This window comes from Salmo salar, chromosome ssa24, assembly GCF_905237065.1.
Source record: "Salmo salar chromosome ssa24, Ssal_v3.1, whole genome shotgun sequence".
Classification (NCBI taxonomy): domain Eukaryota; kingdom Metazoa; phylum Chordata; class Actinopteri; order Salmoniformes; family Salmonidae; genus Salmo; species Salmo salar.
In genome coordinates this window covers 43,895,318-43,919,790 of record NC_059465.1, presented here as the reverse complement: position 1 = coordinate 43,919,790, position 24,473 = coordinate 43,895,318, and the positions used below count along the sequence as shown (strand labels likewise).

Sequence of the window (24,473 nt, the reverse complement as noted above, 5' to 3'; positions counted from 1 at the left end):
TTCAACTTCACATTATCTGAGAGGAAAGAAATGAGAAGCTCTTGTTTCTTTCTCAACAAAGGTTGAGACATTAAGGGCTCTTGCAGGTCATTGTTTTGTTTGGAAAGCAGACCGCACAAGAAGAGATTGGTGTAATGATGATGCTCGTTGGTCTGAGAACTGCTCTTAGTCTGAGATTTTGATCCCCCTCTCCATGGCAAATGAAGAAAGTGCTGACTCTGCAACTGTGGAAAGAATTGCACAATGCCTCTTGTACTCATCTGTTCTTCTAGCACAAGATGGAGAGCAGTGAGGAAAGACTGGAGAGTGAGATGCATGAACTGAAATGTTGCAGTTTTGCCATTATCATAATAGCTTGCTGGTATTAAGATCCCCACCTTTAAGTCCTTTTCTCCAATACCACAAGAGTATAAATGATCATAGTTGAGCACAAACTTTTCTTTCTCCATCCCGAGATGGGCCAACTTCGCAAAAGCTCTAAGCTTCCAACTGCCAGCCTCTGTGTATATGTTGAGATTTGAGCGGCTAAAGAAAGCCCTGACCAGGACCATGAAGATACTGGTTAGGGTCACACCATGATCCAAAGTTTTCAAGATCTCCACCGATTGACTGCAACTCTCAAAGACAATCCAGCAGAACAGAGGAATTAGGCAGAGGCTTTGGAGGAGGTGGTTAGAGTTTATTTGGACACTAACCAGCTTCTGATCCTCATTTCCGTGGGAATATTTGTCAGTGTACTTCTGCAACTGATCAATTGAGAAGCCTTTTAGAATTACCCTCTTTCGAACCAACATACTCAGGAATTCTGTGCCAGTTCGAGCTGTCACAACCTTCTGCGACCCATTGAGTAACTTCCCGCTGAGTAGGCTCTTCAGCAACACTAATGGATGTGCTGTCTCCTCAGTTGAGGAGATCTCATAGTCGGTTCCCTGATCAAAATTACTGTTGATCTCATCATATCCGTCAAATGTAAAGATCGCCATCTCTGGGTTCTTAAGGATGCATTCAACAACGTTGTTTCTCATATCTCCATCTGGGCATGTGTAGTTATGCTTGAAGATGAGATCCCAAAGAGAAATCTTATCCGACTCTTGGAATGCACTGAACTGTCTGCAGGAGAACGCGAAGAGGAACCTCGCCCCTGTGTCCAGTTCACCTTTGGACCAGAGACTCTGTGACTGTTGAAGCAATATAGATTTGCCAGTCCCAGCATCGCCCGTGATGAAAGTGACCTGTGCTTTATCATTAAAAACTCCTTTTTGACTTAGTAGTTGATCCACACCTTCTAGGTATCCTAGTCTCTCGTTCTTGTCACTAAGCAGTTCCATTAAGGTGTCTGTGTACATATATTGCAGTTGAACTTTCTCTCCCTGAGTGATAGTGGGGAGGAAATATGTTTGTTGTTTTAGTTGGTGCTGTAGCTTCTCACAGAACTGACAGACTGGAAGACAAAATGTATTTTCGTATATTAAACAAATATAGCACTCTGTAACATGTGGACTGGTAACAACATACTCTATATTTTTAATGAAGTAAATAAATACTATTTACCACTATTTATTGGCTAAATATGGCACCAATATTAAAGAATATGAGTGCAAGGTATAATCAAGTAAGTGAAATGACCTCGTAATTGAATCAAACCAAAAAGACAGAATTCATACCTCCCTCGTCTCTCTGCAGTGAATCAGCAAGTTCATTCTGATCCATGTTCTTCAGGATGTTCACAGTGGCCCTGAAAGCCCCCTCTTTGAGGCTCACAAGTATGTTTTTGACAACTTCAAGGGCACTCTGATTGTACAGATCGCCTGTGAAGATTGAAGGGTATTTCTTGTTCAGATGGGTCATGAACTGCTCCCACTCATCCTCTGTCAACTTCTCTAACGGGCTTTTGAGTGCCTGGTATGAGAGAAGACACATGGCATGTTTAATAGGAACCCACCCCCAAAAATAATTTTTTGGTGAACTAACACTCGCACTTTACTTTTTTTCCCCCCCCTTTACTAGCTCTGACTTTGCTGATAGCTACTTTAATGAGGGAAAATGTACTTACTATGACTGTGCCACCTAGCTATCTTAAGATAAATGCACTAACTGGAAGTCACTCTGGATAAGAGCATCTGATAAATGTATATGCTATTTTTTTTTTTTAAATCTTTATTTAACTAGGCAAGTCAGTTAAGAGCAAGTTGTTATTTACAATGACAGCCTAGAGTACAGTGGGTTAACTGCCTTGTTCAGGGGCAGAACGACAGATATTGACCTTGTCAGTTCAGGGATTCAATCTTGCAACCTTTACGGTTACTAGTCCAACACTCTAACCACTAGGCTACCTGCTGGTTACTAGTCCAATTCTCTAACCACTAGGCTACATGCCACCCCAAGTTTTGTGAAAATGTATCAGCCAGAACAAAAATGTCCAATCAAACAGTTTAGCCAGAATAATCAATAACTATGATGCTCGATCTTAAAAAGTATGTGCAAACCTGGATTGGAATTTTGTGTGTCTTCTCAAATTGATTGTCTTCTGGAGGCTGTGTAAGACAGAGGCACAAGTCCCATCAAGCTGTTATTATTATCTGGTGATTCAAACTAGAGAAGCATGTTTCTAACCTTGAATCATGAGGAAACAGCCCTGTGAAGTTTTCTGGTCGGAACATTGAACTTTCACTTTTCAATGACAGACGGTCTGGTGATGTTGGTCTCTCCTGCTGTGTACTGAAATAAAAAACACATAGACAATAGAAGTTGGACGTAAGTTTCTACTAGGTTATTTAGTGTGCTTTGGATGTTTAGTGTAACGCAGGTCAACTAATGGTGAATACTTATCGTTACTAGTGAGATTCCACTAACCAATCATATTATATTGTGATGTGTTTAAAGGTTGACAGCTATTACAAACTATTTTAGTTTTCATAGTTCTATAAAATCCGTCTTGGTACACAGTTATGTTTTAGATTAATTTAAAATAAATGGTTTATAGGTGTGACCACTAGTACTTTCCATTTGACCAGTCTAGTTTATTGTTTAGTTCACGTGAGCCTGGTGCTGTAGTTAAAGTGTAAAGTCCTCAGTATTGTCCAGTCTAGTTTATTGTTTAGTACACGTGAGCCTGGTGCTGTAGATAAAGTGTAAAGCATTTTGACTAAGTTTGTCACGTCCTGACCAGTAAAGGGGCTGTTTGTTATTGTAGTTTGGTCAGGGCGTGGCAGGGGATGTGTGTTTAGGGTGTTTCGGGGTTGTTTGGGTTATGTTCTATGTTAGTGTATTTCTATGTTATTTCTAGTTGGTCTATTTCTATGTGGTGTTTATTGGGTTGACCTTCAATTGGAGGCAGCTGCTTCTCGTTGCCTCTGATTGAAGGTTCTATTTATAGGGGTGTTTGTTCTATGGGGGTTTGTGGGTAGTTATTTCCTGGTTTAGTGTTTGTTCCACCTGACGGGACTGTTTGGAGTCGTTTGTGTTGTATACGTGTTTATTTAGTTTTTCCTTCTACAAATAAAAAAAGACCTCATTGTACAAATTTCACATATCAATATTTACTGAATGTGATTCTTTAAAAATATATATATTTTCATTTACAAAAGTCAAGCCGGGATTCTTTTCCTAAATTATTCAGTTGTTACGGTCGTCATTTCTCCCTACTGCTCAAGTAGCGAACCTAACTGGTCCAATTGAGTTTAAGTTTAAACACACAGTAGCCCATAGTGTTAAGCAATTGTTACATTAGCATCAGCGATCTGGATACTGATGTTAGCATGCTAATAATGGCTCTCACTCACTTACTAGCTGCTCAATTGCTAGCTGCTTAAACTAGCTTGTTAATCTGATCTTGAATCATGATGTTCAAAGAAGTAGGACTGAACTTCCTACTATCTAAAAAAAAAAAATCCACTTTTTATTTGCAGAATGAGATGTTGTTTTCTTATATTAAGTAGACAGTGAAAGTAGACAGCGAATATAAACTGTCAATCATCGTACGAGTCTAAGACACATTCAAATGCAAATGAACGATATTCTACAACAAAATGTATGTAATTACTAACACAAATACATATTGAGTCTTATCTTATCTGCCTCTGATTCAACCCTTTGTAATATGATTGAAATGTAGTGAAACTACCAGGATATACGTATCACCTTGAATCAAGAATGTCCTTATCAGTGACGTCATTGGAGAAGACATCACTCTCCATTGACAGCACACTGGATACTGGAGACGCAGGTCTCTCAAGGTTGCCGCTAGAGGGAGAGAAAAACATGGACACAGAACATTCTTATCAATTAATAACTTCATAACAGACTGAACCAGATATTCCTCTTGGATTTTGCCTGTGCTTAGCTCTATTCCATATATATATATAATGTGTATATGTATATACACAGTACCAGTCAAAAGTTTGGACACACCTACTCATTCCAGGGTTTTGCTTTATTTTTAATATTAATTAGAATAATATTGAAGACATCAAAACCTTCGTTTAACTAGGCAAGTCAGTTAAGAACAAATTTACTTTCAATGACAGCCTAGAGTACAGTGGGTTAACTGCCTTGTTCAGGGGCAGAACGACAGATTTTCACCTTGTCAGTTCAGGGATTCAATCTTGCAACCTTTTGGTTACTAGTCCAACACTCTAACCACTAGGCTACCTGCTGGTTACTAGTCCAATTCTCTAACCACTAGGCTACATGCCACCCCAAGTTTTGTGAAAATGTATCAGCCAGAACAAAAATGTCCAATCAAACAGTTTAGCCAGAATAATCAATAACTATGATGCTCGATCTTAAAAAGTATGTGCAAACCTGGATTGGAATTTTGTGTGTCTTCTCAAATTGATTGTCTTCTGGAGGCTGTGTAAGACAGAGGCACAAGTCCCATCAAGCTGTTATTATTATCTGGTGATTCAAACTAGAGAAGCATGTTTCTAACCTTGAATCATGAGGAAACAGCCCTGTGAAGTTTTCTGGTCGGAACATTGAACTTTCACTTTTCAATGACAGACGGTCTGGTGATGTTGGTCTCTCCTGCTGTGTACTGAAATAAAAACCACATAGACAATAGAAGTTGGACGTAAGTTTCTACTAGGTTATTTAGTGTGCTTTGGATGTTTAGTGTAACGCAGGTCAACTAATGGTGAATAGTAATCTCAAAATTGGGTTACTTAATGTTAGATCCCTCACTTCCAAGGCAGTTATAGTCAATGAACTGATCATAATCTTGATGTGATTGGCCTGACTGAAACATGGCTTAAGCCTGATGAATTTACTGTGTTAAATGAGGCCTCACCCCCTGGTTACACTAGTGACCATACCCCCCGTGCATCCGGCAAAGGCGGAGGTGTTGCTAACATTTACGATAGCAAATTTCAATTTACAAAAAAAAAACAATGACGTTTTCGTCTTTTGAGCTTCTAGTCATGAAATCTATGCAGCCTACTCACTCACTTTTTATAGCTACTGTTTACAGGCCTCCTGGGCCATATGCAGTGTTCCTCACTGAGTTCCCGGAATTCCTATCGGATCTTGTAGTCATAGCAGATAATATTCTAATTTTTGGTGACTTTAACATTCACATGGAAAAGTCCACAGACCCACTCCAAAAGGCTTTCGGAGCCATCATCGACTCAGTGGGTTTTGTCCAACATGTCTCTGGACCTACTCACTGCCACAGTCATACTCTGGACCTAGTTTTTTCCCATGGAATAAATGTTGTGGATCTTAATGTTTTTCCTCATAATCCTGGATTATCGGACCACCATTTTATTGCGTTTGCAATCGCAACAAATAATCTGCTCAGACCCCAACCAAGGAGCATTAAAAGTCGTGCTATAAATTCTCAGACAACCCAAAGATTGCTTGATGCCCTTCCAGACTCCCTCTGCCTACCCAAGGACGTCAGAGGACAAAAATCAAAACATCTGTCATAAGAAACTAGCTCCCTGGTATACAGAAAATACACGAGCTCTGAAGCAAGCTTCCAGAAAATTGGAACGGAAATGGCGCCACACCAAACTGGAAGTCTTCCGACTAGCTTGGAAAGACAGTACCGTGCAGTATCGAAGAGCCCTCACTGCTGCTCGATCATCCTATTTTTCCAACTTAATTGAGGAAAATAAGAACAATCTGAAATGTCTTTTTGATACTGTCGCAAAGCTAACTAAAAAGCAGCATTCGCAAATGGAGGATGGCTTTCACTTCAGCAGTAATACATTTATGAACTTCTTTGAGGAAAAGATCATGATCATTAGAAAGCAAATTACAGACTCCTCTTTAAATCTGGGTATTCCTCCAAAGCTCCGTTGTCCTGAGTCTGCACAACCCTGCCAGGACCTAGGATCAAGGGAGATACTAAAGTGTTTTAGTACTATATCTCTTGACACAATGATGAAAATAATCATGGCCTCCAAACCCTCAAGCTCCATACTGGACCCTATTCCAACTAAACTACTGAAAGAGCTACTTCCTGTGCTTGGCCCTCCTATGTTGAACATAATAAACGGCTCTCTATCCACCGGATGTGTACCAAGCTCACTAAAAGTGGCAGTAATAAAGCCTCTCTTGAAAAAGCCAAATCTTGACCCAGAAATTATAAAAAACTATCGGCCTATATCGAATCTTCCATTCCTCTCAAATTTTTTTGAAAAAGCTGTTGCACAGCAACTCACTGCCTTCCTGAAGACAAACAATGTATACGAAACGCTTCAGTCTGGTTTTAGACCCCATCATAGCACTGAGACTGCACTTGTGAAGGTGGTAAATGACCTTTTAATGATGTCAGACCGAGGCTCTGCATCTGTCCTCGTGCTCCTAGATCTTAGTGCCGCTTTTGATACCATCGATCACCACATTCTTTTGGAGAGATTGGAAACCCAAATTGGTCTACATGGACAAGTTCTGGCCTGGTTTAGATCTTATCTGTCGGAAAGATATCAGTTTGTCTCTGTGAATGGTTTGTCCTCTGACAAATCAATTGTAAATTTCGGTGTTCCTCAAGGTTCCGTTTTAGGACCACTATTGTTTTCACTATATATTTTACCTCTTGGGGATGTCATTCGAAAACATAATGTTAAATTTCACTGCTATGAGGACGACACACAGCTGTACATTTCAATGAAACATGGTGAAGCCCCAAAATTGCCCTCGCTAGAAGCCTGTGTTTCAGACATAAAGAAGTGGATGGCTGTAAACTTTCTACTTTTAAACTCGGACAAAACAGAGATGCTTGTTCTAGGTCCCAAGAAACAAAGAGATCTTCTGTTGAATCTGACAATTAATATGGATGGTTGTACAGTCGTCTCAAATAAAACTGTGAAGGACCTCGGCGTTACTCTGGACCCTGATCTCTCTTTTGAAGAACATATCAAGACTGTTTCAAGGACAGCTTTTTTCCATCTACGTAACATTGCAAAAATCAGAAACTTTCTGTCCAAAAATGACGCAAAAAATGAATCCATGCTTTTGTTACTTCTAGGCTGGACTACTGCAATGCTCTACTTTCCGGCTACCCGGATAAAGCACTAAATAAACTTCAGTTAGTGCTAAATACGGCTGCTAGAATCCTGACTAGAACCAAAAAATGTGATCATATTACTCCAGTGCTAGCCTCCCTACACTGGCTTCCTGTTAAGGGCTGATTTCAAGGTTTTACTGCTAACCTACAAAGCATTACATGGGCTTGCTCCTACCTATCTTTCCGATTTGGTCCTGCCGTACATACCTACACGTACGCTACGGTCACAAGACGCAGGCCTCCTAATTGTCCCTAGAATTTCTAAGCAAACGTCTGGAGGTAGGGCTTTCTCCTATAGATCTCCATTTTTATGGAATGGTCTGCCTACCCATGTGAGAGACGCAGACTCAGTCTCAACCTTTAAGTCTTTACTGAAGACTTATCTCTTCAGTAGGTCCTATGATTAAGTATAGTCTGTCCCAGGAGTGTGAAGGTGAACGGAAAGGCTGGAGCAACGAACCGCCCTTGCTGTCTCTGCCTTGCCGGTTCCCCTCTCTCCACTGGGATTCTCTGCCTCTAACCCTATTACAGGGGCTGAGTCACTGGCGTACTGGTGTTCTTCCATGCCGTCCATGGGAGGGGTGCGTCACTTGAGTGGGCTGAGTCACTGACGTGGTCTTCCTGTCTGGGTTGGCGCCCCCCTTGGGTTGTGCCGTGGCGGAGATCTTTGTGGGCTATACTCGGCCTTGTCTTAGGACGGTAAGTTGGTGGTTGGAGACATCCCTCTAGTGGTATGGGGGCTGTGCTTTGGCAAAGTGGGTGGGGTTATATCCTGCCTGTTTGGCCCTGTCCGGGGGTTTCATCGGATGGGGCCACAGTGTCTCCTGATCCCTCCTGTCTCAGCCTCCAGTATTTATGCTGCAGTAGTTTATGTGTCGGGGGGCTAGGGTCAGTCTGTTACATCTGGAGTATTTCTCTTGTCTTATTCGGTGTCCTGTGTGAATTTAAATATGCTCTCTCTAATTCTCTCTTTCTCTCTTTCTTTCTTTCTCTCGGAGGACCTGAGCCCTAGGACCATGCCTCAGGACTATCTGGCATGATGACTCCTTGCTGTCCCCAGTCCACCTGGCCGTGCTGCTGCTCCAGTTTCAACTGTTCTGCCTGCGGCTATGGAACCCTGACCTGTTCACCGGACGTGCTTGTTGCACCCTCGACAACTACTATGATTATTATTATTTGACCATGCTGGTCATTTATGAACATTTTAACATCTTGACCATGTTCTGTTATAATATCCACCCGGCACAGCCAGAAGAGGACTGGCCACCCCTCATAGCCTGGTTCCTCTCTAGGTTTCTTCCTAGGTTTTTGGCCTTTCTAGGGAGTTTTTCCTAGGGAGTTTTTCCTAGCCACCGTGCTTCTTTCACATGCATTGCTTGCTGTTTTGGGTTTTAGGCTGGGTTTCTGTACAGCACTTTGAGATATCAGCTGATGTACGAAGGGCTATATAAATAAATTTGATTTGATTTGAATACTTATCGTTACTGGTGAGATTCCACTAACCAATCATATTATATTATATTGTGATGTGTTTAAAAGTTGACAGCTATTACAAACTATTTTAGTTTTCATACTTCTATAAAATCCGTTTTGGTACACAGTTATATTTTAGATGACTTTGTAAGAAATGGTTTATAGGTGTGACCACTAGTACTTTCCATTTGTCCAGTCTAGTTTATTGTTTAGTTCATGTGTGCCTTTTGCTGTAGTTAAAGTTTAAAGTCCTCAGTATTGTCCAGTCTAGTTTATTGTTTAGTTCATGTGAGCATGGTGCTGTAGCTTGTTTAAAGTCCTCAGTATTGTCCAGTCTAGTTTATTGTTTAGTACACGTGAGCCTGGTGCTGTAGTTAAAGTTTCAAGCATTTTGACTAAGTTTGTCACGTCCTGACCAGTAAAGGGGCTGTTTGTTATTGTAGTTTGGTCAGGGCGTGGCAGGGGGTGTTTGTTTAGGGTGTTTCGGGGTTGTTTGGGTTATGTTCTATGTTAGTGTATTTCTATGTTATTTCTAGTTGGTCTATTTCTATGTGGTGTTTATTGGGTTGACCTTCAATTGGAGGCAGCTGCTTCTCGTTGCCTCTGATTGAAGGTCTTATTTTGTATGGGTGTTTGTTCTATGGGGGTTTGTGGGTAGTTATTTCCTGGTTTAGTGTTTGTTGCACCTGACGGGACTGTTTGGAGTCCTTTGTTTTGTTTAGGTGTTTATTTTTGTTTTTCCTTCTTCAAATAAAAAAAGAAGATGAGTATACATTTTCCAGCTGCGTTTTGGTCCACTCCTTACGACAAGCGTGACAGAACTACCCACCACCAATGGACCAAGCAACGGAGGAAGGAGCAGCAGCAGAGCTATAAGGAATCATGGACATGGGAGCAGATACTAGCGGGAGAAGGACCGGGAACGTTATGTGGGAACACGACTGGCAAGGAAACCTGAGAGGCAGCCCCAATAAAAAAAATTTGGGGGGCCACACGGGAAGATTGGCTAGGTCAGGCAATAGACCTGAGCCAACTTCCCGTGCTTATTATGGGGAGCAACGGATCATGAGAGCACCGATGTATGCGGAAGTGCGCACGATCTCGCACATGCGAACGCACAGTCCGGTGCGAGCTATCCCAGCTCCTCGCAAGTGTCGTGCTAGAGTGGGCATCCAGCCGGGTAGGAGTATGCCTGCACAGCACATGTTGCCACCAGTGCGCCTCCTAGGCCCAGGCTACCCTACGCCTGCTCTACGCACGGCAGCCATCAGGCCTCTGCACAGCCCAGTTCGCCCTGTGCCAGCACTCCGCTCGTGCAGGGCTACTATTACCATCCAGCCAGGACGGGTTGTGCAGGCGGTGCGCTCCAGACCGCCGGTGCCCACTCATGACCCAGTGTATCCAGTTCCCGCTCCTCGCACTAGCCTTGAGGTGCGTGTTTCCAGTCTGTCGCCTCCAAAGCCAGCACCACGCACCAGGCCTCCAGTGCGTCAGCCCAGTCCAGTACGTCCTGTTCCCGCTCCTCGCACTAGCCTTGGGGTGCGTGTCTCCAGTCTGGTACCTCCAGTACCAGCCCCACGCACCAGGCCTCCAGTACGTCAGCCCAGCCCAGTCCAGTTCGTCCTGCTCCTGCTCCTCGCACTAGCCCTGTGGTGCGTGTCCCTAGTCTGGCGCCTCCAAAGCCAGCCCCACGCATCAGGCCTTCAGTGCGCAGTCCCCGTCCAGAGCTTCTGGTGACAGTTCCCCGTCCAGAGCTTCCGGCGACAGTGCCCCGTCTAGAGATGGCCCACAGTCCGGAGCCTGCAGAGGTGGCCCACAGTCCGGAGCCAGCAGAGACGGCCCACAGTCCGGAGCCAGCAGAGACGGCCCACAGTCCGGAGCCAGCAGAGACGGCCCACAGTCCGGAGCCAGCAGAGACGGCCCACAGTCCGGAGCTCCCAGAGTCGCACTCTAGTCGGAGGTCTCCAGCGACGCGCTACAGCCCGAGGTCTTCAGCGATGCACCTTAGCCCAGAGACTTCAGGAGGGGTAAATAATAATAAGCAGTTAGCGGGGGTGGACAGGTTAGGTTGGGGAGTAAGACCGGAGCCTGAGCCACCTCCATAGTAGGAGGTTGGGGAGGGGGGGTGTAGCACTAGAACCGTCGGTGACGGTGGCCACCCTCGCTTCCCTCCCTTTAGTTAGGGGATTATTTGTGTGTTGGGGTTTATCTTTGTGTTTTTTTTGTTTTTTGTTTAAGGTGCATCAGGGGTCTGCACCTTTGGGGGGGGGGGGGTCCTGTCACATCCTGACCTGTAAAGGGGCTGTTTGTTATTGTAGTTTGGTCAGGGTGTGGCAGGGGGTGTTTGTTTAGGGTGTTTCGGGGTTGTTTGGGTTATGTTCTATGTTAGTGTATTTCTATGTTATTTCTAGTTGGTTTATTTCTATGAGTATACATTTTCCCGCTGCGTTTTGGTCCACTCCTTACGACAAGCGTGACAAAGTTTTATCTTCTTGTTCCTGTAAGAGATTAAAACTAAGCACTATATTAATGTTAATATAGAAAGGTACTCATTGTACATATATATATTGTGTGATCCTGTTTGTAAAAAAAAAAAGTCTGTTTTTTTGAGTATGGATTCAGTTCCACCATTGAACCCAGGACATCCGTAAGAAGATTTGCATGCAAATATTTATTTTTCCTTTCCCTTGGAGGACACTGAATTTGCACCAAACATTGCATTGGGACTGTCATAAGCACATAGCACATCTACACACCTTACAGTGTTTATTGATATGCACAGTCACTCACCTTTGATTCCATCTCATAGTGCTTTATAAGTCAGTATTTTTTTTAATTGGGTTGTGTTTTTCTGTGGATTCATGTTTATTATATTTGTATTGAACTTTGAGCATTGAAAGCTGAGATACCCTAGCAAACTATAAGCAGGATATATGGGAGATATCTACGTTTATTGTACTGTTTATGTATTGAATTCATATTGAGCTCATTGTACAAATTTCACATATCAATATTTATTGAATGTGATTCTTTAAAAACATATATATTTTCATTTACAAAAGTCAAGCCGGCATTCCTTTCCTAAATGATTCAGTTGTGCGGTATTCATTTCTCCCTACTGCTCAAGTAGCGAACCTAACTGGTCCAATTGAGTTTAAGTTTAAACATACAGTAGCCCATAGTGTTAAGCAATTGTTACATTAGCATCAGCGATCTGGATTCCACTGGATACTGATGTTAGCATGCTAACAATGGCTCTCACTCACTAACTAGCTGCTCAATTGCTAGCTGCCTAAACTAGCTTGTTAATCTGATCTTGAATCATGATGTTCAAAGAAGTAGGACTGAACTTCCTACTATCTAAAAAAAAAATATCCACTTTTTATTTGCAGAATGAGATGTTGTTTTCTTATATTAAGTAGACGGTGAAAGTAGACAGCGAATATAAACTGTCAATCATCGTACGAGTCTAAGACACATTCAAATGCAAATGAACGATATTCTACAACAAAATGTATGTAATTACTAACACAAATACATATTGAGTCTTATCTTATCTGCCTCTGATTCAACCGTTTGTAATATGATTGAAATGTAGTGAAACTACCAGGATATACGTATCACCTTGAATCAAGAATGTCCTTATCAGTGACGTCATTGGAGAAGACATCACTCTCCATTGACAGCACACTGGATACTGGAGACACAGGTCTCTCAAGGTTGCCGCTAGAGGGAGAGAAAAACATGGACACAGAACATTCTTATCAATTAATAACTTAATAACAGACTGAACCAGATATTCCTCTTGGATTTTGCCTGTGCTTAGCTCTATTCCATATATATATATAATGTGTATATGTATATACACAGTACCAGTCAAAAGTTTGGACACACCTACTCATTCCAGGGTTTTGCTTTATTTTTAATATTAATTAGAATAATATTGAAGACATCAAAACCTTCGTTTAACTAGGCAAGTCAGTTAAGAACAAATTTACTTTCAATGACAGCCTAGAGTACAGTGGGTTAACTGCCTTGTTCAGGGGCAGAACGACAGATATTGACCTTGTCAGTTCAGGGATTCAATCTTGCAACCTTTTGGTTACTAGTCCAACACTCTAACCACTAGGCTACATGCCACCCCAAGTTTTGTGAAAATGTATCAGCCAGAACAAAAATGTCCAATCAAACAGTTTAGCCAGAATAATCAATAACTATGATGCTCGATCTTAAAAAGTATGTGCAAACCTGGATTGGAAATTTGTGTGTCTTCTCAAATTGATTGTCTTCTGACTGCAGGAGGCTGTGTAAGACAGAGGCACAAGTCCCATCAAGCTGTTATTATTATCTGGTGATTCAAACTAGAGAAGCATGTTTCTAACCTTGAATCATGAGGAAACAGCCCTGTGAAGTTTTCTGGTCGGAACATTGAACTTTCACTTTTCAATGACAGACGGTCTGGTGATGTTGGTCTCTCCTGCTGTGTACTGAAATAAAAACCACATAGACAATAGAAGTTGGACGTAAGTTTCTACTAGGTTATTTAGTGTGCTTTGGATGTTTAGTGTAACGCAGGTCAACTAATGGTGAATAGTAATCTCAAAATTGGGTTACTTAATGTTAGATCCCTCACTTCCAAGGCAGTTATAGTCAATGAACTGATCATAATCTTGATGTGATTGGCCTGACTGAAACATGGCTTAAGCCTGATGAATTTACTGTGTTAAATGAGGCCTCACCCCCTGGTTACACTAGTGACCATACCCCCCGTGCATCCGGCAAAGGCGGAGGTGTTGCTAACATTTACGATAGCAAATTTCAATTTACAAAAAAAAAACAATGACGTTTTCGTCTTTTGAGCTTCTAGTCATGAAATCTATGCAGCCTACTCACTCACTTTTTTATAGCTACTGTTTACAGGCCTCCTGGGCCATATGCAGTGTTCCTCACTGAGTTCCCGGAATTCCTATCGGATCTTGTAGTAATAGCAGATAATATTCTAATTTTTGGTGACTTTAACATTCACATGGAAAAGTCCACAGACCCACTCCAAAAGGCTTTCGGAGCCATCATCGACTCAGTGGGTTTTGTCCAACATGTCTCTGGACCTACTCACTGCCACAGTCATACTCTGGACCTAGTTTTGTCCGATGGAATAAATGTTGTGGATCTTAATGTTTTTCCTCATAATCCTGGATTATCGGACCACCATTTTATTGCGTTTGCAATCGCAACAAATAATCTGCTCAGACCCCAACCAAGGAGCATTAAAAGTCGTGCTATAAATTCTCAGACAACCCAAAGATTCCTTGATGCCCTTCCAGACTCCCTCTGCCTACCCAAGGACGTCAGAGGACAAAAATCAAAACATCTGTCATAAGAAACTAGCTCCCTGGTATACAGAAAATACACGAGCTCTGAAGCAAGCTTCCAGAAAATTGGAACGGAAATGGCGCCACACCAAACTGGAAGTCTTCCGACTAGCTTGGAAAGACAGTACCGTGCAGTATCGAAGAGCCCTCACTGCTGCTCGATCATCCTATTTTTCCAACTTAATTGAGGAAAATAAGAACAATCTGAAATTACTTTTTGATACTGTCGCAAAGCTAACTAAAAAGCAGCATTCGCAAATGGAGGATGGCTTTCACTTCAGCAGTAATACATTTATGAACTTCTTTGAGGAAAAGATCATGATCATTAGAAAGCAAATTACGGACTCCTCTTTAAATCTGGGTATTCCTCCAAAGCACCGTTGTCCTGAGTCTGCACAACCCTGCCAGGACCTAGGATCAAGGGAGATACTAAAGTGTTTTAGTACTATATCTCTTGACACAATGATGAAAATAATCATGGCCTCCAAACCCTCAAGCTGCATACTGGACCCTATTCCAACTAAACTACTGAAAGAGCTACTTCCTGTGCTTGGCCCTCCTATGTTGAACATAATAAACGGCTCTCTATCCACCGGATGTGTACCAAGCTCACTAAAAGTGGCAGTAATAAAGCCTCTCTTGAAAAAGCCAAATCTTGACCCAGAAATTATAAAAAACTATCGGCCTATATCGAATCTTCCATTCCTCTCAATTTTTTTGGAAAAAGCTGTTGCACAGCAACTCACTGCCTTCCTGAAGACAAACAATGTATACGAAACGCTTCAGTCTGGTTTTAGACCCCATCATAGCACTGAGACTGCACTTGTGAAGGTGGTAAATGACCTTTTAATGATGTCAGACCGAGGCTCTGCATCTGTCCTCGTGCTCCTAGATCTTAGTGCCGCTTTTGATACCATCGATCACCACATTCTTTTGGAGAGATTGGAAACCCAAATTGGTCTACATGGACAAGTTCTGGCCTGGTTTAGATCTTATCTGTCGGAAAGATATCAGTTTGTCTCTGTGAATGGTTTGTCCTCTGACAAATCAATTGTAAATTTCGGTGTTCCTCAAGGTTCCGTTTTAGGACCACTATTGTTTTCACTATATATTTTACCTCTTGGGGATGTCATTCGAAAACATAATGTTAAATTTCACTGCTATGCGGACGACACACAGCTGTACATTTCAATGAAACATGGTGAAGCCCCAAAATTGCCCTCGCTAGAAGCCTGTGTTTCAGACATAAAGAAGTGGATGGCTGTAAACTTTCTACTTTTAAACTCGGACAAAACAGAGATGCTTGTTCTAGGTCCCAAGAAACAAAGAGATCTTCTGTTGAATCTGACAATTAATATGGATGGTTGTACAGTCGTCTCAAATAAAACTGTGAAGGACCTCGGCATTACTCTGGACCCTGATCTCTCTTTTGAAGAACATATCAAGACTGTTTCAAGGACAGCTTTTTTCCATCTACGTAACATTGCAAAAATCTGAAACTTTCTGTCCAAAAATGACGCAAAAAATGAATCCATGCTTTTGTTACTTCTAGGCTGGACTACTGCAATGCTCTACTTTCCAGCTACCCGGATAAAGCACTAAATAAACTTCAGTTAGTGCTAAATACGGCTGCTAGAATCCTGACTAGAACCAAAAAATGTGATCATATTACTCCAGTGCTAGCCTCCCTACACTGGCTTCCTGTTAAGGCAAGGGCTGATTTCAAGGTTTTACTGCTAACCTACAAAGCATTACATGGGCTTACTCCTACCTATCTTTCCGATTTGGTCCTGCCGTACATACCTACACGTACGCTACGGTCACAAGACGCAGGCCTCCTAATTGTCCCTAGAATTTCTAAGCAAACGTCTGGAGGTAGGGCTTTCTCCTATAGATCTCCATTTTTATGGAATGGTCTGCCTACCCATGTGAGAGACGCAGACTCAGTCTCAACCTTTAAGTCTTTACTGAAGACTTATCTCTTCAGTAGGTCCTATGATTAAGTATAGTCTGTCCCAGGAGTGTGAAGGTGAACGGAAAGGCTGGAGCAACGAACCGCCCTTGCTGTCTCTGCCTTGCCGGTTCCCCTCTCTCCACTGGGATTCTCTGCCTCTAACCCTATTACAGGGGCTGAGTCACTGGCGTACTGGTGTTCTTCCATGCCGTCCATGGGAGGGGTGCGTCACTTGAGTGGGCTGAGTCACTGACGTGGTCTTCCTGTCTGGGTTGGCGCCCCCCTTGGGTTGTGCCGTGGCGGAGATCTTTGTGGGCTATACTCGGCCTTGTCTTAGGACGGTAAGTTGGTGGTTGGAGACATCCCTCTAGTGGTATGGGGGCTGTGCTTTGGCAAAGTGGGTGGGGTTATATCCTGCCTGTTTGGCCCTGTCCGGGGGTTTCATCGGATGGGGCCACAGTGTCTCCTGATCCCTCCTGTCTCAGCCTCCAGTATTTATGCTGCAGTAGTTTATGTGTCGGGGGCTAGGGTCAGTCTGTTACATCTGGAGTATTTCTCTTGTCTTATTCGGTGTCCTGTGTGAATTTAAATATGCTCTCTCTAATTCTCTCTTTCTCTCTTTCTTTCTTTCTCTCGGAGGACCTGAGCCCTAGGACCATGCCTCAGGACTATCTGGCATGATGACTCCTTGCTGTCCCCAGTCCACCTGGCCGTGCTGCTGCTCCAGTTTCAACTGTTCTGCCTGCGGCTATGGAACCCTGACCTGTTCACCGGACGTGCTTGTTGCACCCTCGACAACTACTATGATTATTATTATTTGACCATGCTGGTCATTTATGAACATTTTAACATCTTGACCATGTTCTGTTATAATATCCACCCGGCACAGCCAGAAGAGGACTGGCCACCCCTCATAGCCTGGTTCCTCTCTAGGTTTCTTCCTAGGTTTTTGGCCTTTCTAGGGAGTTTTTCCTAGGGAGTTTTTCCTAGCCACCGTGCTTCTTTCACATGCATTGCTTGCTGTTTTGGGTTTTAGGCTGGGTTTCCGTACAGCACTTTGAGATATCAGCTGATGTACGAAGGGCTATATAAATACATTTGATTTGATTTGATTTGAATTCTTATCGTTACTGGTGAGATTCCACTAACCAATCATATTATATTATATTGTGATGTGTTTAAAAGTTGACAGCTATTACAAACTATTTTAGTTTTCATACTTCTATAAAATCCGTTTTGGTACACAGTTATATTTTAGATGACTTTGTAAGAAATTGTTTATAGGTGTGACCACTAGTACTTTCCATTTGTCCAGTCTAGTTTATTGTTTAGTTCATGTGTGCCTTTTGCTGTAGTTAAAGTTTAAAGTCCTCCGTATTGTCCAGTCTAGTTTATTGTTTAGTTCATGTGAGCATGGTGCTGTAGCTGGTTTAAAGTCGTCAGTATTGTCCAGTCTAGTTTATTGTTTAGTACACGTGAGCCTGGTGCTGTAGTTAAAGTTTCAAGCATTTTGACTAAGTTTGTCACGTCCTGACCAGTAAAGGGGCTGTTTGTTATTGTAGTTTGGTCAGGGCGTGGCAGGGGGTGTTTGTTTAGGGTGTTTCGGGGTTGTTTGGGTTATGTTCTATGTTAGTGTATTTCCATGTTATTTCTAGTTGGTCTATTTCTATGTGGTGTTTATTGGGTTGACCTTCAATTGGAGGCAGCTGCTTCTCGTTGCCTCTGATTGAAGGTCCTATTTTGTATGGGTGTTTGTTCTATGGGGGTTTGTGGGTAGTTATTTCCTGGTTTAGTGTTTGTTGCACCTGACGGGACTGTTTGGAGTCGTTTGTTTTGTATAGGTGTTTATTTTTGTTTTTCCCTCTTCAAATAAAAAAAGAAGATGAGTATACATTTTCCAGCTGCGTTTTGGTCCACTCCTTACGACAAGCGTGACAGAACTATCCACCACCAATGGACCAAGCAACGGAGGAAGGAGCAGCAGCAGAGCTATAAGGAATCATGGACATGGGAGCAGATACTAGCGGGAGAAGGACCGGGAACGTTATGTGGGAACACGACTGGCAAGGAAACCTGAGAGGCAGCCCCAATAAAAAAACATTGGGGGGGCCACACGGGAAGATTGGCTAGGTCAGGCAATAGACCTGAGCCAACTTCCCGTGCTTATTATGGGGAGCAACGGATCATGAGAGCACCGGTGTATGCGGAAGTGCGCACGATCTCGCACATGCGAACGCACAGTCCGGTGCGAGCTATCCCAGCTCCTCGCAAGTGTCGTGCTAGAGTGGGCATCCAGCCGGGTAGGAGTATGCCTGCACAGCACGTTGCCACCAGTGCGCCTCCTAGGCCCAGGCTACCCTACGCCTGCTCTACGCACGGCAGCCATCAGGCCTCTGCACAGCCCAGTTCGCCCTGTGCCAGCACTCCGCTCGTGCAGGGCTACTGTTACCATCCAGCCAGGACGGGTTGTGCAGGCGGTGCGCTCCAGACCGCCGGTGCCCACTCATGACCCAGTGTATCCAGTTCCCGCTCCTCGCACTAGCCTTGGGGTGCGTGTTTCCAGTCTGTCGCCTCCAAAGCCAGCCCCACGCACCAGGCCTCCAGTACGTCAGCCCAGTCCAGCTCGTCCTGCTCCTGCTCCTCGCACTAGCCCTGTGGTGCGTGTCCCTAGTCTGGCGCCTCCAAAGCCAGCCCCACGCATCAGGCCTTCAGTGCGCAGTCCCCGTCCAGAGCTTCCGGCGACAGTTCCCCGTCCAGAGCTTCCGGCGACAGTTCCCTGTCCAGAGCTTCTGGTGACAGTTCCCCGTCCAGATCTTCCGGCGACAGTGCCCCGTCTAGAGATGGCCCACAGTCCGGAGCCTGCAGAGACGGCCCACAGTCTGGAGCCAGCAGAGACGGCCCACTCCGGAGCCTGCAGAGACGGCCCACAGTCCTGAGCCAGCAGAGACGGCCCACAGTCCGGAGCCAGCAGAGACGGCCCACTCCGGAGCCTGCAGAGACGGCCAAAAGTCCGGAGCCAGCAGAGACGGCCCACAGTCCGGAGCCTGCAGAGACGGCCCACAGTCCGGAGCCAGCAGAGACGGCCCACAGTCCGGAGCCAGCAGAGACGGCCCACAGTCCGGAGCCAGCAGAGACGGCCCACAGTCCGGAGCCAGCAGAGACGGCCCACAGTCCGGAGCCAGCAGAGACGGCCCACAGTCCGGAGCCTGCAGAGACGGCCCACAGTCCGGAGCCTGCAGAGACGGCCCACAGTCCGGAGCCAGCAGAGACGGCCCACAGTCCGGAGCCTGCAGAGACGGCCCACAGTCCGGAGCCAGCAGAGACGGCCCACAGTCCGGAGCTCCCAGAGTCGCACTCCAGTCGGAGGTCTCCAGCGACGCGCTTCAGCCCGAGGTCTTCAGCGATGCACCTTAGCCCAGAGACTTCAGGAGGGGTAAATAATAATAAGCAGTTAGCGGGGGTGGACAGGTTAGGTTGGGGAGTAAGACCGGAGCCTGAGCCACCTCCATAGTAGGAGGTTGGGGAGGGGGGGTGTAGCACTAGAACCGTCGGTGACGGTGGCCACCCTCCCTTCCCTCCCTTTAGTTAGGGGATTATTTGTGTGTTGGGGTTTATGTTTGTGTTTTTTTTTTTGTTGTTTAAGGTGCATCAGGGGTCTGCACCTTTGGGGGGGGGGTCCTGTCACATCCTGACCTGTAAAGGGGCTGTTTGTTATTGTAGTTTGGTCAGGGTGTGGCAGGGGGTGTTTGTTTAGGGTGTTTCGGGGTTGTTTGGGTTATGTTCTATGTTAGTGTATTTCTATGTTATTTCTAGTTGGTTTATTTCTATGAGTATACATTTTCCCGCTGCGTTTTGGTCCACTCCTTACGACAAGCGTGACAAAGTTTTATCTTCTTGTTCCTGTAAGAGATTAAAACTAAGCACTATATTAATGTTAATATAGAAAGGTACTCATTGTACATATATATATTGTGTGATCCTGTTTGTAAAAAAAAAAGTCTGTTTTTTTGAGTATGGATTCAGTTCCACCATTGAACCCAGGACATCCGTAAGAAGATTTGCATGCAAATATTTATTTTTCCTTTCCCTTGGAGGACACTGAATTTGCACCAAACATTGCATTGGGACTGTCATAAGCACATAGCACATCTACACACCTTACAGTGTTTATTGATATGCACAGTCACTCACCTTTGATTCCATCTCATAGTGCTTTATAAGTCAGTATTTTTTTAATTGGGTTGTGTTTTTCTGTGGATTCATGTTTATTATATTTGTATTGAACTTTGAGCATTGAAAGCTGAGATACCCTAGCAAACTATAAGCAGGATATATGGGAGATATCTACGTTTATTGTACTGTTTATGTATTGAATTCATATTGAGCTCATTGTACAAATTTCACATATCAATATTTATTGAATGTGATTCTTTAAAAACATATATATTTTCATTTACAAAAGTCAAGCCGGCATTCCTTTCCTAAATGATTCAGTTGTGCGGTATTCATTTCTCCCTACTGCTCAAGTAGCGAACCTAACTGGTCCAATTGAGTTTAAGTTTAAACATACAGTAGCCCATAGTGTTAAGCAATTGTTACATTAGCATCAGCGATCTGGATTCCACTGGATACTGATGTTAGCATGCTAACAATGGCTCTCACTCACTAACTAGCTGCTCAATTGCTAGCTGCCTAAACTAGCTTGTTAATCTGATCTTGAATCATGATGTTCAAAGAAGTAGGACTGAACTTCCTACTATCTAAAAAAAAAAAATCCACTTTTTATTTGCAGAATGAGATGTTGTTTTCTTATATTAAGTAGACAGTGAAAGTAGACAGCGAATATAAACTGTCAATCATCGTACGAGTCTAAGACACATTCAAATGCAAATGAACGATATTCTACAACAAAATGTATGTAATTACTAACACAAATACATATTGAGTCTTATCTTATCTGCCTCTGATTCAACCCTTTGTAATATGATTGAAATGTAGTGAAACTACCAGGATATACGTATCACCTTGAATCAAGAATGTCCTTATCAGTGACGTGATTGGAGAAGACATCACTCTCCATTGACAGCACACTGGATACTGGAGACGCAGGTCTCTCAAGGTTGCCGCTAGAGGGAGAGAAAAACATGGACACAGAACATTCTTATCAATTAATAACTTCAACTTTGTAAAACGTCCTGTTCGGTTCTTAAAGGTGGTGGGAAGATAACATTGTACACTTCCTTCATGGCGTAAAATATCTAAACTATGAATTGAATCAAATGTCTGGAATCCAAAAAACATGATAACGAAAGAGACAAACACAGTGTTCTCTGACCTTTCAGTTTCCCTCTCTGGAATATCTGCATCATCTTCAGACAGACTCATTTTGAGGGAATATATCTCCTTAAGATCCTCAGAATTGCAGGATGACTTCTTCATTGAGGAAGACTCCATGTCTGGCTTCTGGTTCATATCAGTTGACCTGTAAGTAAATGTAAGGCCTAATGTGCCTTCAGAAAGTATTCACACCCCTTTGATTTATTCCCACATTTTCTTGTAACAATGTGGGATTTAAAATGGATTTCATTGTCATCTTTTTTCAATGATCTACACAAAATACTCTACTGTCAAAGTGGAATAAAAATTCAACTTTTTTTTTTATAAATGGAAAATAAAGCTGTAATATACAGTATGTTGATTAGAAAGGCATTCAACCCCCTGAATCATTACATGTTAGAATCACCATTGGTAGCGATAACAGCTGTGAGTCATTCTGGGTAAGTCTCTAAGAGCTGTGAGTCTTTTTGGGTAAGTCTCTAAGAGCTGTGAGTCCTTCTGGGTAAGTCTCTACGAGCTGTGAGTCTTCCTGGGTAAGTCTCTAAGAGCTGTGAGTCTTTTTGGGTAAGTCTCTAAGAGCTGTGAGTCCTTCTGGGTAAGTCTCTAAGAGCTGTGAGTCTTTTTGGGTAAGTCTCTAAGAGCTGTGAGTCTTTTTGGGTAAGTCTCTAAGAGCTGTGAGTCCTTCTGGGTAAGTCTCTACGAGCTGTGAGTCTTCCTGGGTAAGTCTCTAAGAGCTGTGAGTCTTCCTGGGTAAGTCTCTAAGAGCTGTGAGTCTTTTTGGGTAAGTCTCTAAGAGCTGTGAGTCTTTTTGGGTAAGTCTCTACGAGCTGTGAGTCTTCCTGGGTAAGTCTCTAAGAGCTGTGAGTCTTCCTGGGTAAGTCTCTAAGAGCTGTGAGTCTTCCTGGGTAAGTCTCTAAGAGCTGTGAGTCTTCCTGGGTAAGTCTCTAAGAGCTGTGAGTCCTTCTGGGTAAGTCTCTACGAGCTGTGAGTCTTCCTGGGTAAGTCTCTAAGAGCTGTGAGTCTTCCTGGGTAAGTCTCTAAGAGCTGTGAGTCTTTCTGGGTAAGTCGCTAAGAGCTTTGCACACCTGGATTGTACAATATTTGCACATTATTCTTAATTAAATTCTTCAAGCTCTCAAGTTGGTTATTGATCGTTGCTAGACAGCCATTTTCAAGTCTTGTCATAGATGTTCAAGCTGATTTAAGTCAAAACTGTAATGAAGCCACTTAGGAACATTCAATGTTGTCTTAGTAAGCAACTTCAGCGCATATTTGGCCTTGTGTTTTGGGTTACTGTCCTGCTGAAAGGTGAGTTTATATATATACGGTATAGGTATACAGTACCAGTCAAAAGTTTGGACACACCTACTCATTCAAGGGTTTTGCTTTATTTTTACTATTTATTACAATAATAGTGAAGACATCAAAACTGTGAAATAACACATATGGAATCATGTAGTAACCAAAAAAGTGTTTAACAAATCAAATATATTTTATGTTTGAGATTCTTCAATGTAGCCACCTTTTGCCTTGATGGCAGCTTTGCACACTCTCGGCATTCTCTCAACCAACAACTTCACCTGGAATCTTGACCTCTACAACGGTCCTACCTGTCATATAACAAATATGAACAATTAATATGCAACATATCATAGATATAAAGCATACAGTAAAATAATGGTACAGCTAACAAGTATTTTACAGTATATTGTATAGTATTACTGGTTGTTTGATACTTACCTCTATACTGTAGATTGTTATCCCTCTTAGTCAGAATAAACGATTTAATCCAGAAGAAAAGTAAATCCAAACCAAGCTCAAAATGCACGCAGACTATTCCTGTCTCTCTTTCCTTCTGTCTCGTATGTCTTGAATGACCTGCCCTGCAGGTTTATTGGTCTATTTGGTTTCATATTGTACGGGTATCTGTCACGCCCTGACCTGTGAGAGTCGTTTTTCTCTGTTTGGTTAGGTCAGGGTGTGACATGGGGTGGGCATTCTATGTGTTGTATGTCTATGTTGTTTTTGTATTTCTTTGTTGGGTCGAGTATGGTTCCTAAACAGAGGCAGCTGTCTATCGTTGTCTCTGATTAGGAACCATACTTAGGCAGCCTGTTCCCCACTTGTGTTTGTGGGTTATTATTATTTCTGTGTGTGTACGGCACAGTGTGTTACGTGGCTTGCTGCGGACCTGTTTATTGTTTTGTTTTGGTTCGTTTTCCTTAAATAAAGATGTGGAATTACCGGCACGCTGCGCCTTGGCTCCTTTATGACAGGGAATTTGAAGACAGCACACGTGACAGTATCATATTACAAATAAACGATTTAATCCAGAAGAAAAGTCAATCCAATCCAAGCTCAAAATGCACGCAAACTATTCCTGTCTCTCTTTCCTTCTGTCTTGAATGATATGTCTTATTGCCCTGCAGGTTTATTGGTCTATTTGGTTGATATTGTACGGGTATCATATCACATTGCAAGAACATTGTACTCTGACCTTGTTTTCAGCTAACTCATTCTTTGACATGTTTGAACTTGGAACGGTAAGAAGATTCTACTTGAGATCAAGCAGTTCAGACCCTGCCAGTTCAGACCCTGCCAGTTCAGACCCTGCCAGTCCAGACCCTGCCAGTCCAGACCCTGCCAGTTCAGACCCTGCCAGTCCAGACCCTGCCAGTTCAGACCCTGCCAGTCCAGACCCTGCCAGTTCAGACCCTGCCAGTCCAGACCCTGCCAGTTCAGACCCTGCCAGTCCAGACCCTGCCAGTCCAGACCCTGCCAGTTCAGACCCTGCCAGTCCAGACCCTGCCAGTCCAGACCCTGCCAG

The 24,473-nt window shown here is 43.3% G+C and overlaps 1 protein-coding gene and 1 long non-coding RNA gene across 8 annotated transcripts; both read right to left on the bottom strand.

The window, feature by feature from the left end:
• Positions 1–256: 256 nt before the first annotated feature.
• On the bottom strand, positions 257–1,346 carry LOC123730389 (nucleotide-binding oligomerization domain-containing protein 1-like). The gene is made up of 2 exons (XM_045706831.1): positions 543–1,346; positions 257–268 (listed from the first exon to the last, which is right to left on the bottom strand). The coding sequence occupies exons 1-2, from the start codon at positions 1,344–1,346 to the stop codon at positions 257–259; spliced, it is 816 nt and encodes a 271-aa protein (XP_045562787.1).
• LOC106585942 (uncharacterized) lies at positions 1,312–23,655 on the bottom strand. 7 transcript variants are annotated; one of them, XR_006761760.1, is made up of 13 exons: positions 23,387–23,655; positions 23,169–23,256; positions 21,645–21,791; positions 21,334–21,435; positions 13,366–13,470; positions 12,608–12,709; positions 4,931–5,035; positions 4,804–4,851; positions 4,141–4,242; positions 2,614–2,718; positions 2,487–2,534; positions 1,665–1,899; positions 1,312–1,441 (listed from the first exon to the last, which is right to left on the bottom strand). It is a non-coding gene; the product is annotated as an uncharacterized lncRNA (long non-coding RNA). The 7 variants fall into 7 exon arrangements; XR_006761758.1 differs by having other exon boundaries at positions 1,665–1,808; XR_006761759.1 differs by having other exon boundaries at positions 1,312–1,899.
• Between the last annotated feature and the right edge of the window lie 818 nt (positions 23,656–24,473).